This window comes from Hemiscyllium ocellatum, chromosome 25 (assembly GCF_020745735.1).
Source record: "Hemiscyllium ocellatum isolate sHemOce1 chromosome 25, sHemOce1.pat.X.cur, whole genome shotgun sequence".
NCBI lineage: Eukaryota > Metazoa > Chordata > Chondrichthyes > Orectolobiformes > Hemiscylliidae > Hemiscyllium > Hemiscyllium ocellatum.
The window spans coordinates 7,112,103-7,133,102 of record NC_083425.1 but is presented as its reverse complement, the minus strand read 5'-3'; the positions used below and the strand labels follow the sequence as shown (position 1 = coordinate 7,133,102).

The window sequence follows — 21,000 nt, the reverse complement described above, 5'->3', positions numbered from 1 at the left end:
AGTCTTTGCCATTCTTGATTTAGTTGCTTTGAGTTATATGATAATTTTGTGACCTGTCCCATTTTACTGGGCAAAACTTTGAGTCATTTCTGAGGACCTCCCTCTGCACGGATGAGATCAGCAAGGGATCATAGGATAACCTTCTTCCTTCACAACGTAGAGCAATCCATTGACTCAATAAGCCATGTTGATGACTTGTCATTTTTGGGCTAATATTGTCAAGTGGATTTAAGAAGTTGGCACATTGCTGCAAATAATGATTAACATTCAAGAGTATCGTACAATTGAAGTTCATTGCTGTAAGGAGTGAAATTACAAAACAGGATCACAGGATTTAAAATCAAAAAACATGGCCGATACATTCAGCTACCATCTCACTGCTAATGTCAGTGTGACTAACATTCACTGTTTTTAAACCATTCTTTGCCAACTGCACAATGGGTTAACCTGCTGCTTTGCTGGTTCCAGTTTTCTCTATATAATTCACATTCCTTAGATCAGTCTGCTGATGCCTCAGGGACAGAATCTGTAACTGGAGGAGGCCTTTATGCAAAGGAAAATGGCAAATGCATTTGAAGTTTGTTTCTGATCCTGTTTTGATTGATTTATTTTGTCATCAGAATTTTAAAAACTTTTCCTATGTAATTTTTTTTAACTGTTCCTGGTTTTTTCATAAAATGAGTAATCAAGAATATGTCTTGATTTTATTCAAATAGAAATCAAAAATAGTGGCTGCAACATAATCAAGGTTTACTCTCCGCCTGGACACACTTTGTTTAAAGCTATATTTCGTATAGTGAAGTAGTTATAGATTTTTGTCTCTATGACTACAGTGTCAAATCAAAAATTCTCTCTTTTGCATTTTATAGATGGAGAAGGTTGAGGCAGATCTAAGTAGATCAAAATCTGTCCGAGAGAAACAATCAAAAGAATTCTCTTGGCAGTTGGAGGAACTCAAACAGCGATATGAACAACAGGTACATATAATCACATTCTTTTCGACTTTTATGGAAACAAAGATTCTAAGTCTTTTCAGGAAATGCTTAGAATAATTTTGGTCACTGGGGATTCAGTGAAAAACAATAATGATTTTGATTCTCCCACATTATCATTACTCTGCACTCATTATATTAGGAAATATATTTGGAAACTAAACATTTTAACATTCATGTGTATTGTGTGTTGCACTGAGTGACCAATAATGCATCTTTAAAGATTTAAGGGAAAAAAAGAAGAGCAAAAATCTATTTGCTTTATAAGGAAGATGACTGAACCAGAATGAATGGAAAAATGAGGACAAGGTGCATTTATTATAGTAAACAGGTGCAAAACATTGCCCATGTTGAGGCTGGTCATTATATTGATTCGCGTAGAATGAATACACCTTCCAAATATTATTGACAAAGCTAGCACAAAAAACATCTGCTATGAAAAATGGCTTTTTACGTCATGATATCTGAAGACAATGCCCCAAGAGTCACTGATTAAACTTTTTCGGCAGGATGGAGAGAATGAAGAAGGAAATAAGATATACCTTTGTACTGCAGGATGTAAAATTGAAATAACGTGCTTGTTGTTAATTAGCAGCAACAATTAGTACCTGTCCAGTGCACCTGTTTTATTTTAAACCGGACATCAGTTTTGCTTTAAAATTATGAGCTCATGTTTCCTGTCACAGATGAGCACAAAACTCTTAACCTCAAAATGTTGTCTGCCATTGCATTTCTCTTTGTCTTCCACTACATGCCTAATCCCTCTTCAATTTTTCAAACATCTTTCTCTTTGAAATAATAAATAATTGAGATATGTAGGGCTGCGTCATGAACGTAAGCAGCATTGATTCAGTTCAGTACAGGGCAGTGGAATCGAAACTGATGAATATTAGAGCAGTGCTCCACAAAGCGGGTTTGTAATATACTGAAACACGAGCAAAGTTGTCGTAAACAGCAAACCTTGGCTTTATTGTTTGCATGCAGAGAGAAGGGAGGGACAGCATTACCACATTTAAGATTGAATGTGTCTACAGTGAAATGTTTTAAAAAAAAGTTCAAATTGAGACGTCCCTTGGGGTCGAATTTATTAATTGGTTTCAGTTTGAAAGTTGCCTAAGGGTTAAGTACTCTTAGAATGCCCTGCGCATGTAGAAGCATTTGAGAGTGATCTAGCCATCAGCTGTTATACAAGAGAATGTCTCTGCTTAAAATGAGCTTATATCTTTTGGTCCGAACGACATCTCGATGAAAATCAACCAAAACTGAAGAAAAATGTAAGTGACTGTTCCTAGCAGCTGTGTGGCCTGGCATCTGCTGGAAATCTGGCATCCTGCAGGCCCCTATTCATCACCTGCTTCAAAGCCAGCCTAGCTGCCTATAGTCAGAAGGCCAGGTAGGGTGCCATTGTGCACAGTCTGGGCGGATTAGTATCAAAGCAGTAGAAAGTAGGCCTCGGTTTCATACTACCATTCAAACCTAGTGAGAAGAGCTGAGGATTGGCCAAGGTCACAGTATCCAGCTTGGTAGAGACTGAGAACAGAATATTGGGGAATAGACTGCTTTATGTGTAATCATAGCGAGCTACCAGCACAGCAGGCGTTCTGCTGAACACGTAAGTCTGTTTATTTCAGAATCACGTAGCTGACAGCGAGATAATGCTCCGGCTTTCATGTAAAAACGACTGTAAATTGGTTTATTTTTGTCTGCGTGGAAATGGAACTGTAGAATCGTAACCTGCTGATTTTTCCACAAAAATAAAATCCAAATTCCATTCTGTAAAGATTTAAAAAGAAAAAACCTTTTGTGCGTGTTTTCATTGAAACCTCATTTTTAATTTGAATAGCTGCAGAAATCGGCATTTAACGGTTCAAATAAGGATTAGGTTTTACAGTTTTACAGAAATATAGTTTTAGGCCAGTTATTTCAGCAACAGGGAAATATTATAAATGTAGCCTGATTTTTATGAAAGTTGTTCATCGATTTATTGCATTTCTGCTCATAGGTATTATGGAAAGAACTGGGAAAATGATCAGTTTCCAAAAATGGTGTGGGAGGGGTGGATGCTAGTGAGCAGGTATATAATGAGCAAATTCAATGGAGTGCTTTAACACCTGCAGAGGGGTGTTGGCACGATGACACAAATTCTGTTTTGCATTCTGTTGGGGTACAAAAAGAAAGGAGTATCTTTGACAAATTGATCAATTTACAAGGAATTAGAGGGAAAATGCAGCAGAAGAATTGTTGTCATGGTAATAGTGATGTGGTATTGATGAACAGGACTCTTCCTTGTCCAATCAGATAGTAGAATTGAAGCTGGAGCATGAGCAGGAGAAGACGCACCTATTCCAGCAGCACAACGCGGAAAAAGACAGCCTGGTCCGAGAGCACGAACGCGAGATTGATAACTTGGAAAAACAGCTGCGTGCCGCCATAGTGGAGCATGAAAACCAGACACAGGAATGGAGGAAGCGAGACTCGCAGGTGAAAATGGCTGACATCTTTTTTTTTGTTTATTTTACTAAATAAAAGAAAAATCTTCCTTTAAATATTTGCAAATATGGTAATAATGCAATTCGCTTTTGGGATGTTGGAATTATGCGCCTGATTGCCGATTTAGTGGGGGCGTGCAGTCCTTCGCGTTTGAGTCTTCTAATGTCGAATAGGGATAAATAAGCTTAATCTGCAGAAACTGCAGGTTGCCAGCTTTAAAATGTCCCCTGATGCGACAGAATTTAGCCTTTCACTTTCACCTGGAGTCATGGTTCCATTATTTTGGATTTCTTCCGTTAACTGGGAATCATACTCGGTCTTTGTCATACGCGTAAGTCGAATATTCACGTTTTATCATTTATTTTTATTTTGCTCTGTGGGAAGCCATGCATTATTTTTATTCCCATCAGCCACATTTCACCCCCCTGCCCTCCCCAAATCTTCTCCCACAAATCCCTCATTTTTGCACTACTGGATATCCTGACAGTGGAGTGTTCTTGAATTTGTGCGGTTTAGACATATTGCTCTCCCCTAGAGTTTTTTTTGTTGCCTTTTTTTCTCCCCCAATCCTTGAACTTAACAGTCACTGTTGGAAGCCATTTGACAGAATAACCCCCAACTGTGGACACATTTGAACCATCAAACTTACGGATGAAATGTGCATTGTCAGCATGGAAAATGATTTAGATTAGTTCTGAGCGTTTTTAAAAAAAAAACTTGCAGATGCGTTGTGTTTTTGAGCTGTAAACCTAACTCTATCAGCAGGAAGGAAAGAGGCCTGCTTGAAACCACTGCAGAAAGATTAAGGGAATGCGGTGAGATTATGCTCGATGTCTGCATCTCTGGCAAGTACAGTAAAACTAGCACAAAAATAGCCTCCAATGATGCTAAAATTTTTCTGTTGATATCTGAAGGACATATGTTTGAAGAATACTGATTCAAAGAAGGACAAGTGAATTCATTGGAAGCAACCTAAAAGTTTTACTGTTTCCTGGCACATTGAATTCCATACCTCAGCAATAGATTTAAATTATTCAACACCCTAAAATATGGATGGCAGGGTCTTTTCTTTTCAACCAGTTTCAACATGTTGCCTATTCATTCCACCTGAAGGCATCCACACTACTCAGTGCATTATCTTAATTTTTTTTTAAAACATTTTATTATGAAAAAATAAAGGGACCATAACTTCGGGCATCCCAGTTATTTAGTGTTGAGCGTGAATATGAAATTGTTTCCAGCAAAAAAGTATAAAACGCAATGCATTTGCAAGGGCGGGTCCGTAGGGCTGAGTGTCTGCTTTGTGTGGACTGAGCGATTCAAAGCTTTTGAAAGATGCCAAGTTCCATACCAAATTTCCCGTTATAGGATGACGTCTGTTGGCTTCTACATACACCTGATGATTTTGTTTAAGCACTTAGGACAGAAGACTACACTAACAGCCATTCTATTCCTTTTAAACTATAGCACTCACGAATAGAATTTTTTCATCTGCTGTTTTTAATTTACGTAATTCAAGCTTGTCAAATCGTTTACCAGGCCATATAAGTCTTCTTGTTGTGTTCCGTTAGAGCCATTGATTTTCAGCATTCATTGGCACACCATCTTGAAAAGGCTGAAATTCTAATGAAATCCCAACTTCTTAAACGTTGGGCATGCAAACCTAGACAGAATGTTGGAGAAATTAATACATTATCAGAATATTTATACAGGGATAGTATCAATTGCATATTTGAGTGAATTTTATTCTGAGCAGCATGAAATAAGCTTGATATTTGACAGAGAAGCAATTTTCTAAGGGATCACCGGGCAAATCAAAGACATTTCATTTCATCCACATCTTCCTGAAGTCACAAATGAGTGACTTGAAGAATTTAGTAAATTTTTATGTGCTGATACACTATTTCATTTTGCCTATGATCTGAAGGCCATTGTCCATGAGATACTATCTCATGCCCATCTGTTTGTAAAATATGAGTTAGGTGCATATAAAATGAATGCACTGCTTCTAGTGCTTGTCTTAAAATGGTATTTGCATTTGGCCTTGAGTATTATTATCTCAAGACCAACCAGCTGTCCATCAAATAATGGGATTTTATGTTATTCTATTAAAGCAGTGCATTGAGGTAAAATATTTAATTCAAGTAAATATATGAGTTAAAATATCATGGTTTGTACTTCCCAAGCTGCTTCTATTTGCCCCAGCTGTCAAGTGATATGGTAGAATCATTTTCAACTTGCTAGTATCTTCAGTAAGATTTGTTTGATCATCCCAAATTAAATATTGAAATATAGCTGAAGGATAAATTTATTTCATTACCGTTGAGTTTTGTTGAAGAATAGCTTGATGATGTCACGTTAGATTTATTTAACAAGTATTTGAAAATGTTTTGCTAATCTGAGAAGTGAAAAAAGAAAGAAAATTGAAGGTTGGATTGAGAAGAAAGATGTATTTTCCTGGACAGGTTGAATGGCGGTTTGAAGATTAACATTATCAGTATTTTATTTTGTCTTTGGTTATGTCAGTTTGGTAGATGTGTTAATTATTGCACCTCGAACAACCTAATTTAAACTTGTTGATCCGTTAAGATTATTAAAAAGTATTTCTTTGTCCATTGAAGCTTATTCCATGTTAGAGTCTTCATGTCATGCAACCTGTCAGGACAGATGTGGGTTGGTATCTTTAATCAAAGGATTTGTATGTTGTCAGGGAATTTTAAACGTACTTTACTTTAATAGTGGTACCCTTGCTAATTCATAATTCTATGTTTTTTAGTGTATAAAAGTGAATCTCAAATTTAATGTAGGAGGTCTTCATTATCGAGCACTAAATCCTGACTTCAGGGTGCATCAAGTAGGGGAGGATTGGAGGATTTGAATAATTGAGAGTAAAGTACTGATCCTTTTAAACCCAAACCAAGTTTTGATTGGGAATTTCATGATTTGGAAACACTCATGATAAATTAAATTTCAATTAATGAAAATGAATGTTCCTTTTTCCAGTATGTCTTCCGACATGAGAATGAAGAGCACGTACTTCGTGCTTGAATTTGATCATATTTTCCCAACTAAAGCATAATACAGAATGGCATACTCATTATTGTCAAGGTTTTGTGGTAAACAAGCTGAAATAGGACAAGTAGATACAAGGTGAGCAGCAGAACAAGTACAAAGAGATGCCTGGCATAACTTCAAACCATGTAATATCAATGTCAAAAACAGAGACAATCTACTAGCTGATGATATGAGCTACCAAGCAACAATATGTGGCCATGTCAAATGTTCCAAGCACCCGCACATAGCTCTCTTGAAGGAAAGTGGAGAATATGAAATACAGCAGGATGTTGATCTTAGACAGGCTAATTTTGTCTGTGAACAATCCAGGCGTTATTGCCTTTTTGTATCAATTGTAACAATCATCAGTGCATGTAATTCTCCTTCCAGTAAGATTCATTTGCTTTGAGTTTGAAGGATTATACAATCAGTTAGATAACAACTGATCTGCAGTAGTTCAGTTCATTCTGGGAATACCAATTTTATCACTGTTAATTCTGGTTTTGTAAGATATTGTAAGATTTAGGTATCTATGCATTCTTTTGTTTCTTTTGTTAGCAATGTATTATCAGCAGGAAATTTTGCAATGTAAGGATGAAATATTACAACAACAGACTGTAGTACAAAGGCTAGAAATAGTGGATGCTGGAAATCTGAAGTGAAGAAACAGAAAATGTTGATTATACTCAGCATGTCTGGCAGCCTCTGTGGTGGAAGAAACAAGAGTTAGCATTTCAACTCTGTAAACTTTGATTCAAAACACCATCACATTATCTTGTAGTGACACAAGGAGAATTCTCTGATGATAAAGTAAACTGTAAATCCATCCTTTGATACTACTGTCTTCAGCACATGAAGCGTGAGTTCATCTCACTGGCCTTTCAACTCTTCCCTATGCCTTATGGTATCCTCCCTATCCACTTCACAAATGTGGGTCTCAGTATTGCTAGAGTGGAACTTCTTACAATGTATACCTGCAGCTTTTAACTCAAAGTAATTTTGACCTATAAGTTTCTGCAAGTACAAGCTAGTAATAGCTTGGTGAGGGTAGCCATGCAGCTCAGACTTCAGTCAGCCACAGGACCAATAGTCCATCCTCTTAACTAATAAGCAGGATATCTAGCATTGGCCATTTCTACCACCAACCCCACTGCCACCACCACCACCACCACACATGCATGCATGCATGCACGCATGCTCACAGAGGTAAATAAATAATGACGCATCAATTGACACCTATATTATGCTGCCCACACCAGAATGCAGCTGAAACACTCAAGACAGTGAGAAGCCCAATGTTTTAGTGCCTTCATGAAGAAGTACAGGAGGAAAGGGACTAAAATGCCCCATGTGCATTGAGGGCATTCCCCCCGAAGCCAAGATGCCAGTCCAGTGCTCCATCAACATTAGCTGCTTGACAGAACCTGGCCGCTACCTGGCTCCTCTTTGTCCTACACACCTAACCCCTCTCCCCCACTGTTACCTGGACTCTAAGGTCTCTATCCAGCATAAAAACCCAAGAATTACTTTCCTTTGCAGCCATGATCCTCTTCCAGCAATACTGGCAGCACCGGCTGTAGAGCCCTACTTTTCACTCCTCCAGTGCCACAGCTGTAGATTGAGCTTCCAATGAATGAGTCGGCTTCCAATCAATTTATCTTCAGCTGGGAGTTGGGAAGCAAGCCATGTGACTTAATCAGGTAGAGAATGAGAATGAACAGACAATGGATTAAAAAGGAAGAAACAAAGAAACAGAAGAGACTAACAAAAAATGAAGTAAGATTTGCAATGTTTTAAATTTCTGAAAGAATCTACCATATACAAGAATAAGATTCAGTAGTTTAATTTTTTTCCTGATCTGTAGGGGCTGATGAAGATTAGATTAATAATAGTTGTACCACGAACAAGGTACTTATGTAAAGTGCCTATTCAATTTCTCTGCAACTTCTTTGTTCTTCATGATTCCCAAAGATGTTACTTTCTTGGTTCTGCTTTTCAATTTAGCCCAGCTGGATCTTCCCCCTCACATTCCAAGTTCCTCAGCAGCATAGATGAAATATCTTGAATCTAGCTACCAAGCAGGCAACATAACCTTTGGAGCTCTCCATCCTGGCCACACAACAGTGAACAGACACTATACTATCCCCGATTACAATTGCGTTTCTCTTTTGCTTACCTCCACCTCCACCTTGAATGGCTCCCTATACTAGCATGTCAATTAAGAGGATGCAGATAGTATGGCTTTGATATGTTGTGTCCCTAGGAAGCTCCTATGTTTTATTATACTTTCCTCTGAACCATGACGTAAAAGGTCGAGGAGGATACTTGAAATTTGTTTAATGTTCCATTTGTACTATAATGACAGACAATTGAAGTTATTTTGTCCACTGATCTTTACACATCTCACATAGCTGAAATGAAATTCGGCAAAGTTTTTAAAGGCCACTTTCAATACCATCTCAGACTGAGCACCAGGCAGTTCAAAACCACTGCTGAAGACAGCTGTTTGTTCACTGAAGCTTCAGAATATAATATGTCAAAGAATGACAAAAAACATGTCAAGAACGTTGGTAGGTTCATGCAAATGTCAGGTTATACACATGTGTAATTACACCAGCAACCATATTTGGACGACCCAGTGCATCTGCCTTACAAGAATGTATTAAGCTGATTGTACAGCCTCCAAAACAGTAAAACTTTTACCTGCAGCAAAGGCACTTGCAACCAGTCTAAATAAAAGGAACGTCCCCTTTTTCCTCAGCCCTTTTTGCTTTGACCTCTTGAGACTGATTCAGAAATGAAATGCAATATCATCAATGTGCTTTCCATTTTTATATCAAACCAATAACAAAGGTCAGGTTAGTCAAAAGTTTAATTTCCTTTCCTGTTGACTAATATCAACAGCATAAGGTGGCTGGGTGTGTTAGCATCCTGTTGAAGTTGTCCAAGTAGAGACTTTTTGATGGTGATATGTTTGAATGATATATTATCACTTGTATCTTACAGTGAATAATACAGTATCAAAGTAAAATACAGTAAAAAGCTCCAACTGTCACCTCAATCTAGTGCCATTTTGAATAATTTAAGATTAGAAAGAATAAAAAGATATAATTAAAAGAGAGTCCATCTTCATTCCGCCACCTCCGCCATGGGTTCGGAGCCTTGAGTCAGCTCAGCAATGAAACTTGCTCTACCACCCCCCTTCCATCACCTCACTGCTCGCACTGGAGACTCCAATGTTGGAGTTGCCATTCTTCAGGCACCATCTCTTTGCCACTGGGCCTATCTCACTGACACTGCCGCTGATGCTGGGCCTCATGATAAACCCACACTCTTCCTGCTGCCAGTGCCACCTTGTTGATAACCAGCAGTTATTCCAGTGTGCATCCTGAGTGGCAGTAAATAATCAAATAGATTGCAGTGATTGTACATGTGAATTCTTGAATGATGTAAACAATTCAATGGTGTAGGTTGTGACTTGAATATATCTGCTGATGGAAGTTCTGCAGACATGAAAGCAAAGAAAGTGGGAGAATTTAGTATGGGCTTGCAGCAAAGGTAGAATGCTTTGGCAGGCCAACATGCAATGATCTGCATATGTAGTGTGTCTTCCTTAAAAAAATCGATCCTTGGTTAGTTTATCTTGGGAAACTCCTTACAATACGCTACTTTCTTTTGTATCTGTTCAGGGTACCAATGATATTGTTAACCCTGGCTGACTACCTTCGCCAGAAATGTTGTACTGCACTCCTCAGAGATTGGTACCCACAAACTGTCAAACAAGAAAACAAATCCTTGTTGATTCATACAGCAGCACCTCAGCCACGAACAAGATATTTGAGTCTGCTCTACATCGCTTGAACACAGATTCTGTTTCCTGCTTCCATGAGTTTTTATTCCCAGACTTTCATTATGGGCCAGATGCTTGCTGTGAGTAATTAGATAGCTAAACCACTGAATATCTCACTAATTGGCAAAAGCTATTCTCAAAAATATTGTGGAGAATCACACATGTGGGACAGCTGAAAAGGCAGTCATGCAGTTCAGAATTTCAGTAGTGTTAAAAAAAACTAAGAAAGTGGTTAAATCTATATACATAAAGAAGTGACTTGCTATTGGAAGGTAATCAGAGTGCAATATTAGAGTGGTGAGATGTAATAAAGATTAATATTACCAGTGGGATAATTGTAACATGGTTGTTACTATGGCAACTGTGAGTTGTGAATTTTAATTTCTTGGATTATATATTCTCTATAATTTGAGTGTTTTTCAACTGAATATAAATATCTTCTCCAGTTGTATCAAATAAAAAAACGTGTTTAATGATGGGTTAGATTGTAAGGAAAAGCAATTATAAAAATAACAATTACTAAATTGCCAGTGAATTTATTCGGTATGATTTGAAGGTGCATCAGAAAAGAGAAAATATGGGCAACGTCATATGTAATGAGTGTATGCCATGCACAACATTGCTTGTGGGATTGTAAATTGACAAAGCTGGTAAATGGAATTTCAAAGTGCATTGTTTTGTCCAGTTATTTTAGGGTTAAGTATCATAATAAGATTATGTGATTTCTAACAATTTATAAACAGCGGTTTGAGCTGACTGGATCATTAATGACTGAAGAAACCTTAAGTGGGTTGTAGTCACAGAGCTGGAGTTAATTATGTCAGTCCAGGATGTTTTTATTTTTAACACAGTGTCACAATGGCATGAAAGAAGATCATCAGGCACATGAAGTGCATGTTGATGGTCTGCAGCACAATCCAGTCAGTTCCATTTCCGTGCTCTATTGCTGGACCTTTGGAAGTTTTTTCCGTCAAGGTTCAACAATTTCCTTTGAAAGTATTGCTCATCTTCAAAGATGAACACTTGATGGCCTAAACAATGTTTTACAAATGTTCGCCATTAGTTTTACTTTGTGCCTCTATTTATGAAAGAATGCACTGGAAATCAAGTCCCACTGCTCCATAAACTGCACCAGAATTCTCAATGACTTTTTTTTTGTCACCGGTGTAGTTAGTTTGCTTTATTTTATTATTGCTATCTAGATCAAGAGATTTGCACCAGGTTTCCTTCTGTAAGTTCAAAACCAGCTTGTTTATTAGAAACAAACTTATGCTTTAACCTTATAGATAATTGGTTATCAACTAAGCTATTGTGCGAAATTGAACTATATTCCCCCTTTAATCAAATACACCACAAGCATTCATCTGCAGAACATCACAAGTGGAAAAGTAGGGTACACCTTTTGATCAAGAGACCAAACTAAAATGATAGAATGAGTTGACTTTTTCACAATTCCTTTGGTTTTCTGATGAGATCACATTGTTGTTGGCCATAGACCAATGGGAGACCCTCAGTTCAGTAATCAGTCATTTAGATTTAGGTATCATGATTGAATTAACAGCTCAGCTTTCAGTGTTTACAGGGAGATGATACACATTGATTACTGTAGCTTTCTCTGACTCTCAGGAAATACTTAACTGAGATATTTATTCAACTGTTTTTTTTAAAGGACTTACACAGTTAATGGTAGGGCCGTCGGTAGTATTGCCGAACAAAGAGACCTAAGGATGCAGGTGCATAGTTCCTTGAAGGTGGAGTCACAGGTAGACAGAGAGGTGAAGAAGGCATTTGACAGGTTTGTCTTCATTTATCAGTGCATTGAATATATGAGTTGGTACGTCATGTTGCAGCTGTACAGGACATTGGTGAAACCACTTTTAGAATACTGTGTTCAATTCTAGTCTCCCTGCTACAGGAAATATGTTGTTAAACTTGAAAGGGTTCAGAAAAGATTTACAGATATGTTGCCAGTATTGGAGGGTTTGTGTTATTTGGAAAGGCTGAATAGGCTGGGGCATTTTTTCCTGGAGAATTGGAGGCTGAGGGGTGATCTTGTAAGGGTTTTTTAAATTATGAGGAGCATGATAGGGGTGTTCAAACTGGAGGGCGTAGGTTTAAGGTGAAAGCGGAAAGACTTAAAAGGAGCCTAACGGGCAAGTACTTTTCACGCAGGAAGTGGTGCATGTATGGAAGAACATGCCAGAGGATGTGGTGGAGGCACTTACAATTACAACATTCTAAAGGCATCTAGATGGGTATATGACTAGATTAGATTAGATTCTCTGCAGTGTGGAAACAGGCTTTTTGGCCCAACAAGTCCACACTGACCCTCTGAATAGTAACCCACCCATACCCATTTGCCTCTGACTAATGCACCTAAAACTATGGGCAATTCACCTGGCCTGCACATCTTTGGACTGTGGGAGGAAACCGGAGCACCCAGGAGAATGTGTAAACTCCACACAGACAGTAGCCTGAGGCTGGAATCGAACCTGAGACCCTGGTGCTGTGAGCCACCATGCCTCCCTGAGAGGATCTAGAGGGATATGGGCCAAATGCTGGCAAATGGAATTAGATTAATTTGGAATGTCTGGTCAGCATGATGAGTTAGACCGAAGGGCCTGTTTACATACTGTATAATTCTGGAACTCTAAGAGCTATATTGTTACAGAAAGAAAGAGGGAGATAGCAGATTGCCAGCCTATCACAATTGAACAATTCTCAAGACTGTGACAAAACAGAAACCGAAAGTCCAGAGAATGTTGCTAGTGTGACAATGCTGCACTTTAAAAGGATATTTTATTCTTTTGTTTGAAGAGAGATTGTAAAACAGAGGTGCCAAACTTAAGACTTAAGTATTATTTAAATATACAACTTGTGAGGTCTTGGAGGTTTTTTTAAACTTGGAACAATGGAAGCAGCCTGGACGTGGCCTGCTCTCATAGACCAAGCATTTTAGGGTTTTCTTTAAGCAGTAGAAGCCTTTGGGATCTCAAAAGGGTTGGAGCTTCAGTGAATGATTCTGAGCTTCTGTTCTCTCTGAACCTGTCCTTGATGTTTTTCCCTCCTCGATTGGAGGACTGTATATAAGAATCTGTGTCTGAATTTGCCTTTTGCCAAGTGGGATGCTACTGTATTGGAACAGTTAATTAGTAATCGGTGCCATTTCTATTATTTTGTTAAGTTTTCCAATAGTTATTATTAAATCCCTCTTTCTTTTGTTTGTATTTTAACTGTATTGTTTAAATAAATTGTGTTTTGCTTATCGCTGAGTAGCTTAACCAGTTGCATCACATCTGGAACATGGCATGTCACATCTACCTTTAAAATTAAAAAAAAGTGAGGGTCTCAGCTAAGACTGTGAGCAAAACTAACGTCATTTACAAAATACCATGCAAGGACTGTAACAAACACTACATTGGACAAACAGGCAGAAAAGTAGCCAGCAGGATACATGAACACCAACTAGCCACAAAAAGACATGACCCTCTCTCACTAGTATCCTCACATACAGAAGAGGAAGGACACCACTCTGACTGAGACAACACATCCATCCTAGGATAAGTCAAACAAAGCCATGCATGAGAATTCCTAGAAGCATGGCATTTCAACCAGAACTGTATCAACAAACATATCGAGTTAGACCCCATCTACCACCCCCTGAGAAAAGGAACAGGAAGTGACTTTACCACAGGAAATAACATCACTACAGGAAATGACATCACCAACCCAAAGAAACCCAAACATATAAATAGAAAGCAGGAATTTTCAGCATTGCTTCGCATGAGGTCCACTGAAAATGTTACCTAGTAGGGTAACAAAATGTCTGGAAATGAACCTTTCAGCTCAGCGAGCAAACCTACATCCAAAACCTCAACCTGAGCTATAAATCTTCTCAAAACTCACTTTGTATCCTGGAATATTAAGTTCCTGGCCCTCACACTTTGAATCCATGTTTCCATTATTGCCCCTACATCATACTTCCACACAGTTATTTGTGCTTGCAGCTCACCACAATTATTCACTGCACTTTATACATTTCTATTTTCCAAGTATGTGTACACCTTCTTAGTCTGCTGTTATAATTAAGACCATAAACGTAGGAACACAGTTAGACACTTCAGCCGTTTGGATCTATTCTGCTATTCAGTACGATCATCAGTTCTACTCTTCTGAATTTTTCCTTATGACACTTGCTTCTCATATTGGTTAAAGTAATTATCATGGCGTTGAGTGTACTTAATGACTCAATCTTGACAGCCCTCTGCAATAAAGAATTCCACAGACTCACCATCAACTAAGAATAAAAATTCTTCTTTGTTTCTGTCTTAAGTGTGTGACCCCTTATTCTGAGATTATGTCTTTGGTTCTAGACGTTCCCACAAGGGGCTTTTTTCTCTGGATCATCAGACACTGAGGGATGGTTTTATAGAGGTTTATAAAATCATGAGAGGCAGGATAGGATGAATAGTCAAGGTCTTGACCCCTGGGTAGGGGAGACCAAATCTAGAGAGTATAGCTTTAATGTGAGAGAGGAAAGATTTAAAAGGAACTTAAGGAGGCAGCTTTTTCATGCAGTGGGTGGTGCTTGTATGGAAGAAACTGTCAAAAAGAAATGGTGGAGGCTGATGCAATTGCAACATTTAAAAGGCTCCTGGATGGGTATATGGATAAGAGGGGTTTAGAGGGGTATGAGCCAAATACCTACAAATGGGACTAGATTAATTTAGGATATCTGGTTGGCATGGACAAATTGGACTGAAAGGTCTGATTAGTGCTGTACATCTCTATGACTATATAACCTTTCTACATCTAGCCTGTCAAGCCCCCTAAGAATCTTGTATGTTCCTCTCATTCTGCTGAATTCCAACATGTACAGGCCCATACCACTCAATTTCTCCTCCAGTTGACATTGAGATAATTAGAATCCCCCAATATCACTACTCATACCCAGTATCAGCCTAGCCCAGTGAACCTTCAGTAGATTGTCTCCAATACCAGTCAATCTTTCCTTGGATAAGGAACCCAAATTGTTCAGAGCATTTCAGCTGTGATCTGACTACTGACTGGTTCTTTGTTTAGTTTCAGCAAAATCTCCCTACTTTTAAACTCCGTTCTCTTTTGAAATAAAGGCCAACATTCCATTTGCCTTCCTTATTATCTACTGAGCTTGAATGCTAGTTTTCTGTGATTCATACTTGAGAACTCCCAAATCCCTTGGTTCTGTAACTTTCTCCACTTAAAAAATATTCAGTTTTGTCAATTCTTCCTGCCAAACCTCACATTTGCCCACTTTATCTTCCATCTGCCAAGATTTTTCCCAGCCACTAAATCTGACTGTATTCCTTTGCAAACTCTGTGTCATTCTTACCACCTGCTTTCCCACCTATTTGTGTACTAACTGCAAACATGGTACATTCAGTTTCCTCATCTAAGTCATTAGTATTGCAAAGAATTGTGGCCTCAGTGCTGATCCCTGTAGCAGACCACTAGCTACAGGTTACCATCCTGAAAAATTCCCTTCTTAACCCAACTTTCTTTTCTATTAATTAGCCAATCCTTTATCTATGCTGTTCCCAACACCATGAGTCATTATTAAGTAGCCTAATATGTGATGCCTTATCAAACACCTTCTGAAAATCCAAATATCTTAAATCTACTACCTCCTTTTTATCTCTCCTACTTGTTACTTCCTTAAAGAATACTAGTGAATTTGTCAGATATAATTTCACCTTCATGAAGACATACTGACTCTGCTTCCTTATTATATACATTTCTAAGTGGTTAGTTTAATACTACTTCCTTCTTTAGGACTATTCAACATGCTCATTCCTTTATACACCTTATTCCTCTTGGTTATTTCTGTGTGACCATGCCTGTTTAATTTAAACGCTTTCCACCATACTGGCAAAACACCACAAGGGGACATTAAACAGAACGTTATTGAAGTATAGCCCATGCCTTTTGCATAGGTACCTCCTTCCCCAGAATGCATTGATGCTCCATATCCTTTTATTTCTACCTCTGTACCTTTTCAAAGGAAAATATGTAGCTTTGTGATTTGACTTTTATACGATATAATATAGCAGTATTACCATTTTTATTATACATTCCTCCTCACTATAGCTAGGAGAATTTTTCTGCAGCAGCATGTTTTATAAGGACCAAATTAGCCCTTGTTTTGTTTTTCCCTGTGAAACTTACAGAATGATTGCAGCCAGTTGATCCTAATCTGAGCTGATTGAGCTATAAGATTCCACCATTTAATTTCTAAAGCCTTATCAGAATTGTCCTTTCCCAAAGCCATGCAGTCTGCACATACCCCCTGATGCAGATATAATTAGTATAATAAACCATCTGTGGGAGTCAAAGGCTCTTTGGCACTTTTGATTTTGTGATACCTCAATTCTCTTTAAGTCTGATATCTTTATTTGTGTGATCTTTAAACATTTTTAACTAACCAAAACAATTCCTGAAATCCTTTACAGTATTTTTAAAATTGTGAAATACTAGAAATGATCGAATGCACACTGGTCATCTTAAGACTTGCAAACGTACATTAAATGATCTGCATTTTCAGTGCACTCTCTAGTTAAACACAATATTGTAAAGTAATGGTAAAACCTTCCTTTGTTGCCAATTTGCAAAATGTTATCTCCTGCAGAGTTGGTATGGTATGCAATAAACAGGAAAATACATACCCTATCAATTGTACATGTAAGATTGCCTCTGTGATGGTTTAATTCATTATAAACTGACTACTCTTCTAGGCACAGTCTTTAACGGAATCTTGTTGCTCCGTTTCTGATTAGCATCTTCAAAGTCACTGACAGCTGTCAGCCTTTGAAGTGCTATCAGAAATATTATCCTATTTTTACTCCTTCATAACCATTGTTTTTAATTATGGCTGTTACAGGAAGGAAATACTTTTGGTTTAAATGATGCTGTCCTTTCATTGAGTCACACAAATGCAGTTGAATAAATTGATGTAGAATCAAAGCAGTAAGTTTAAAGGGAAAGGTTTGACTGACGTGGACCTTGGACCAGATGGGGCTTTATGATGAAAAGGGTTTAATCCCAGACCAGGAATAGTTTCCATCAGTGGAGCAGTACAAAGCAATTCACATATTGCTCGCTAGGAATGATCTTATGCACACTGATCTTCTCAAGACTTGCAAATGTGGCATTAGCTAATATTCAGAGAGATTCTTTCCTTTCATCCACCTGAGACTTAAGATTGCTGTACAGTATTCGAATAGAAAATGAGAACTGCAACACAGATATAAGATTCAGCTCCTAATTTGTATTCAATGTACATGTCACTGCAGCTTGTGCAAGCATAGGACAACTGGTTCACTTAGATACTAATCCAGAAACAGTTCTAACTACCTATTAAAATTTCACCAAATAAATTAATGATAGTTGAACATTTCTAAAATTTTCATTATTAGGCTGTACCCCACAGAATTATCCTTTGCAACAAAAATTCTCCTAAAACCACAGTAAAATATTTAATAAAGTGAACAACAGCCTGTAAAGTCAACGTGCCTTTCATGTTTTGCTTCAAAAAAAATGTGGCAAGGGTATTGCTGTTCAATTTATTCTCTTATCCTGAAGAGAAACCAATCTGGAGTCTTTACAAAGTGAACCTAGACCTGTATGTTACCTCAGTGCTACTTGGAACACTGTCATGTTGGCCAGGATTGACTATGAGGAAAATTAAGATCACCTTTCATGATAATTAGTAACCCATCAATAAATATGATTAAATATTAAATGTTCTGCTTCATATCAGCTGTTCCCCCATACGCACATGCAGTCAAAGCACACTGGGTTTTGATCTTCTCATGTATAGCTAATTGGATTTTTTTAATTTGCAAAACTAGCAAGACATAGTGTTTAATAGATAGACTTGTAAGTTGCTTACAGTTGCTTTCATTCCTTTCACATACTTCGAATGTGAACCTTTGCATTCTTCAAAATGTATAAACTGTTTACATAGACCATTTCACCTCCCAGAAATGTAGATAGGGCATATTTTAATTATTAACATACTTGCTTTTTTCTGTATTTGTTTTTTTTACCCTGTTTTCATAGGAATACAAGCTGCTCTGTTTTGTAGTTTCAGAAATCAACTAGACTTTGTACATACTGATTTTCTGGTTCTGAGCACCAACCACAAAATCTCATGATGAATTATTCACCAGCACAGGTGCTCATCTTCCAAGGAAAAGTCTCTCTGACCTTCAACAAGATGATTTCAGGCAATCACTTGCAATGGCTTTGGGATAACTTCATTGACAGCAATATCCTATACTCATACTTACATAAACTGTATACTACAGCAAATGTTTTGTTTACTCCCACCTCTTGGACTGGTGAAGAATACTTTCAAACTAAATGATTAAAGAACAAGGAGCCCAGAGAAAATCCTGAAATTTAGAGATGGGTTTATGATCTCATGAAAAGCTAAAGAAACTTTGTGGGGATTTTGAAGATGAATCAAGTCAATTCATTCTCAGATATGCATGACTTGTAGTTGAAGATCATTTCCAAGAATCCTTTCGTTCTAAGGGTTAGTTTAATCCTCAAGGTTGCCTCCATTGAGATGGATATCACCAATAATCACTATTTCATCATCATGACCTCTCTTTAAGAAAAGCAACAGCAGCAGTTACATGAAAACATTTCTCAAATTTCCCTTGAAGTCCCACCCCATCCTGACTTCAATATGCATCACCAGATCATCAGTGTTGCTTGTATAGAGACCTGGCACTCCCAACCTAAATCTGCAAACAAAATATAAAAACTAGAATCAGAAGTAGATCATAAGGTTCAGCAAGCCTCTTTACCATTGAATAACTGGATGTTATCTGGAACTCTTTTTTCCACTCATTCTCATATCCTTTCATTTCCAGAGAGACCTAAAATCCCTCTATCATTGACTTAAATATATTTAACAATAGAGCTTCCACAAAAGTTTGGGTAGAGCATTCCAAATATTCACAACACTTTGAGTGAAGAAATCTCATCGTATCTCAGTCCTAACTGGTTGTTTTGTATCTTGACGATGTGCCACCTTTTTGAGACACCAGAACTAAGGGAAACAAACTGTCAGTTTCTACCCAATGAAATCCTTTCAGAATCTTGTGTGTCTCATTGAAATCCTTGCTAATTCTTCTGCACTCTGGAGAACATAGACCCTACTTACTCAGTGTTCGATCATAGAATTCCCTAATATCCCAGGGATCAGTGTGATGAACCCCGGGGTTGTACCTTGTCCAAGCAAGCATAAGTTTCCTTAAATATGGAAAACAAAACTGCACATAATATTTTCAGATGTGGTCTCACCAATGCCTTGACATCTTGAACAAGACTTCTACATTCTTGCACTTGAGTCCCCTTGTAATAAAGAGCAATAATTTATTTCTGTATCTGCGTACTTACGTTGTGTGCCGTACTCAAATGGTTAAGTCCATTCAAACACCAACATTTAAAAGTCTTGCTTGTAAATATTCTGCATTTCTACTCTTACCACCACCACAGGAGCGATGGACCACTGCATGGCTTACTGTTGTTCAAGAACATGACCCAACATCACCACCACTTCTAAGGCAACTAGGATGGGCAATGAATATCAGCATAGCCATCAAAATACAGAACCCGTATATTTTTTAAATAGTTTCATTAGGTATCATTAACTTCTGAAACATCATGAGAAGATTGATTATATTGATGACATGGTTGTTCCTTCATTACAATGCATTTACATAATCAAAACTTCAGTTTTTAAGTACAAGTTTTTATCACATCACTCGAAAACCACCAGTAATCAAATAGCGTCTGGATACAGTACCTTCTGGCTATGACCTAGTTTATACCTAATTATGACCATTGGTGAAACAGAGCTCCTTCCTAATGGCACTGCTGCCTGCAAACTGTAGCTCTTGGTCACTTTACCTTAGTGACCAACTCTCATGGGTAAACTTAAACAGCGAGTATCAGCAGGCTCTTCATTTACAGGGGCATCTCAGCCAAGTATGAACCAGTTTTTGCTGAATCTTCACATATGTGCAAAGAAGCAGAGACAATGAGAGCAGAAGTAGGCGTTTCAGCTGTTTGAGTCAGCTCTGCCATTAATTCTAATTATGGCTGATCATCCAACTCAGTAGCTTGTTCTCTTTTTCTACAGTATGCTTTAATCCCCAAGTGCTACATCCAACTTCTGCTTGAAATCATACACTGTTTTAGCCTGGACTGCTTTCTGTGATAGTGAATTCCGCAGGCTTACCACTCTCTGGGTGAAGACATTTCTCCTCATTTAAATCCTACATGGGTTATCCTGTATCCTTAAACTGTGACCCCTGGTTATAGACACCTCTTCCATTGGAAACAATCCATCGGCATCTACCCTGTCTTATGCTAAGGCCATAAGACATAGGAGCAGAAATTAGATCATTCATCCAATCGAATCTGCTCTATCATTCAATCATGGCTGATTAATTTCTCAACCCCATTCTCCCGCTTTATCCCTGTAACCCTTGGTCCCCTTGATACTCAAGAACTATCTATCTCAATCTTAAATATACTCAATGATCTAGCCTCCACAGCCAT

General features: G+C 38.0%; 1 protein-coding gene across 4 annotated transcripts in view; it reads left to right on the top strand.

Annotated features, from left to right (window-relative positions):
* cep112 (centrosomal protein 112) overlaps positions 1-21,000 on the top strand; it is a 572,452-nt gene that overhangs the window by 339,941 nt on the left and 211,511 nt on the right. For all 4 annotated transcript variants that reach the window (XM_060844726.1, XM_060844724.1, XM_060844725.1 and 1 more), the window contains 2 exons: positions 870-977; positions 3,291-3,473. In XM_060844726.1, coding sequence (XP_060700709.1) covers positions 870-977; positions 3,291-3,473 — 291 coding nt within the window. The remainder of the gene's footprint in view (positions 1-869; positions 978-3,290; positions 3,474-21,000) is intronic.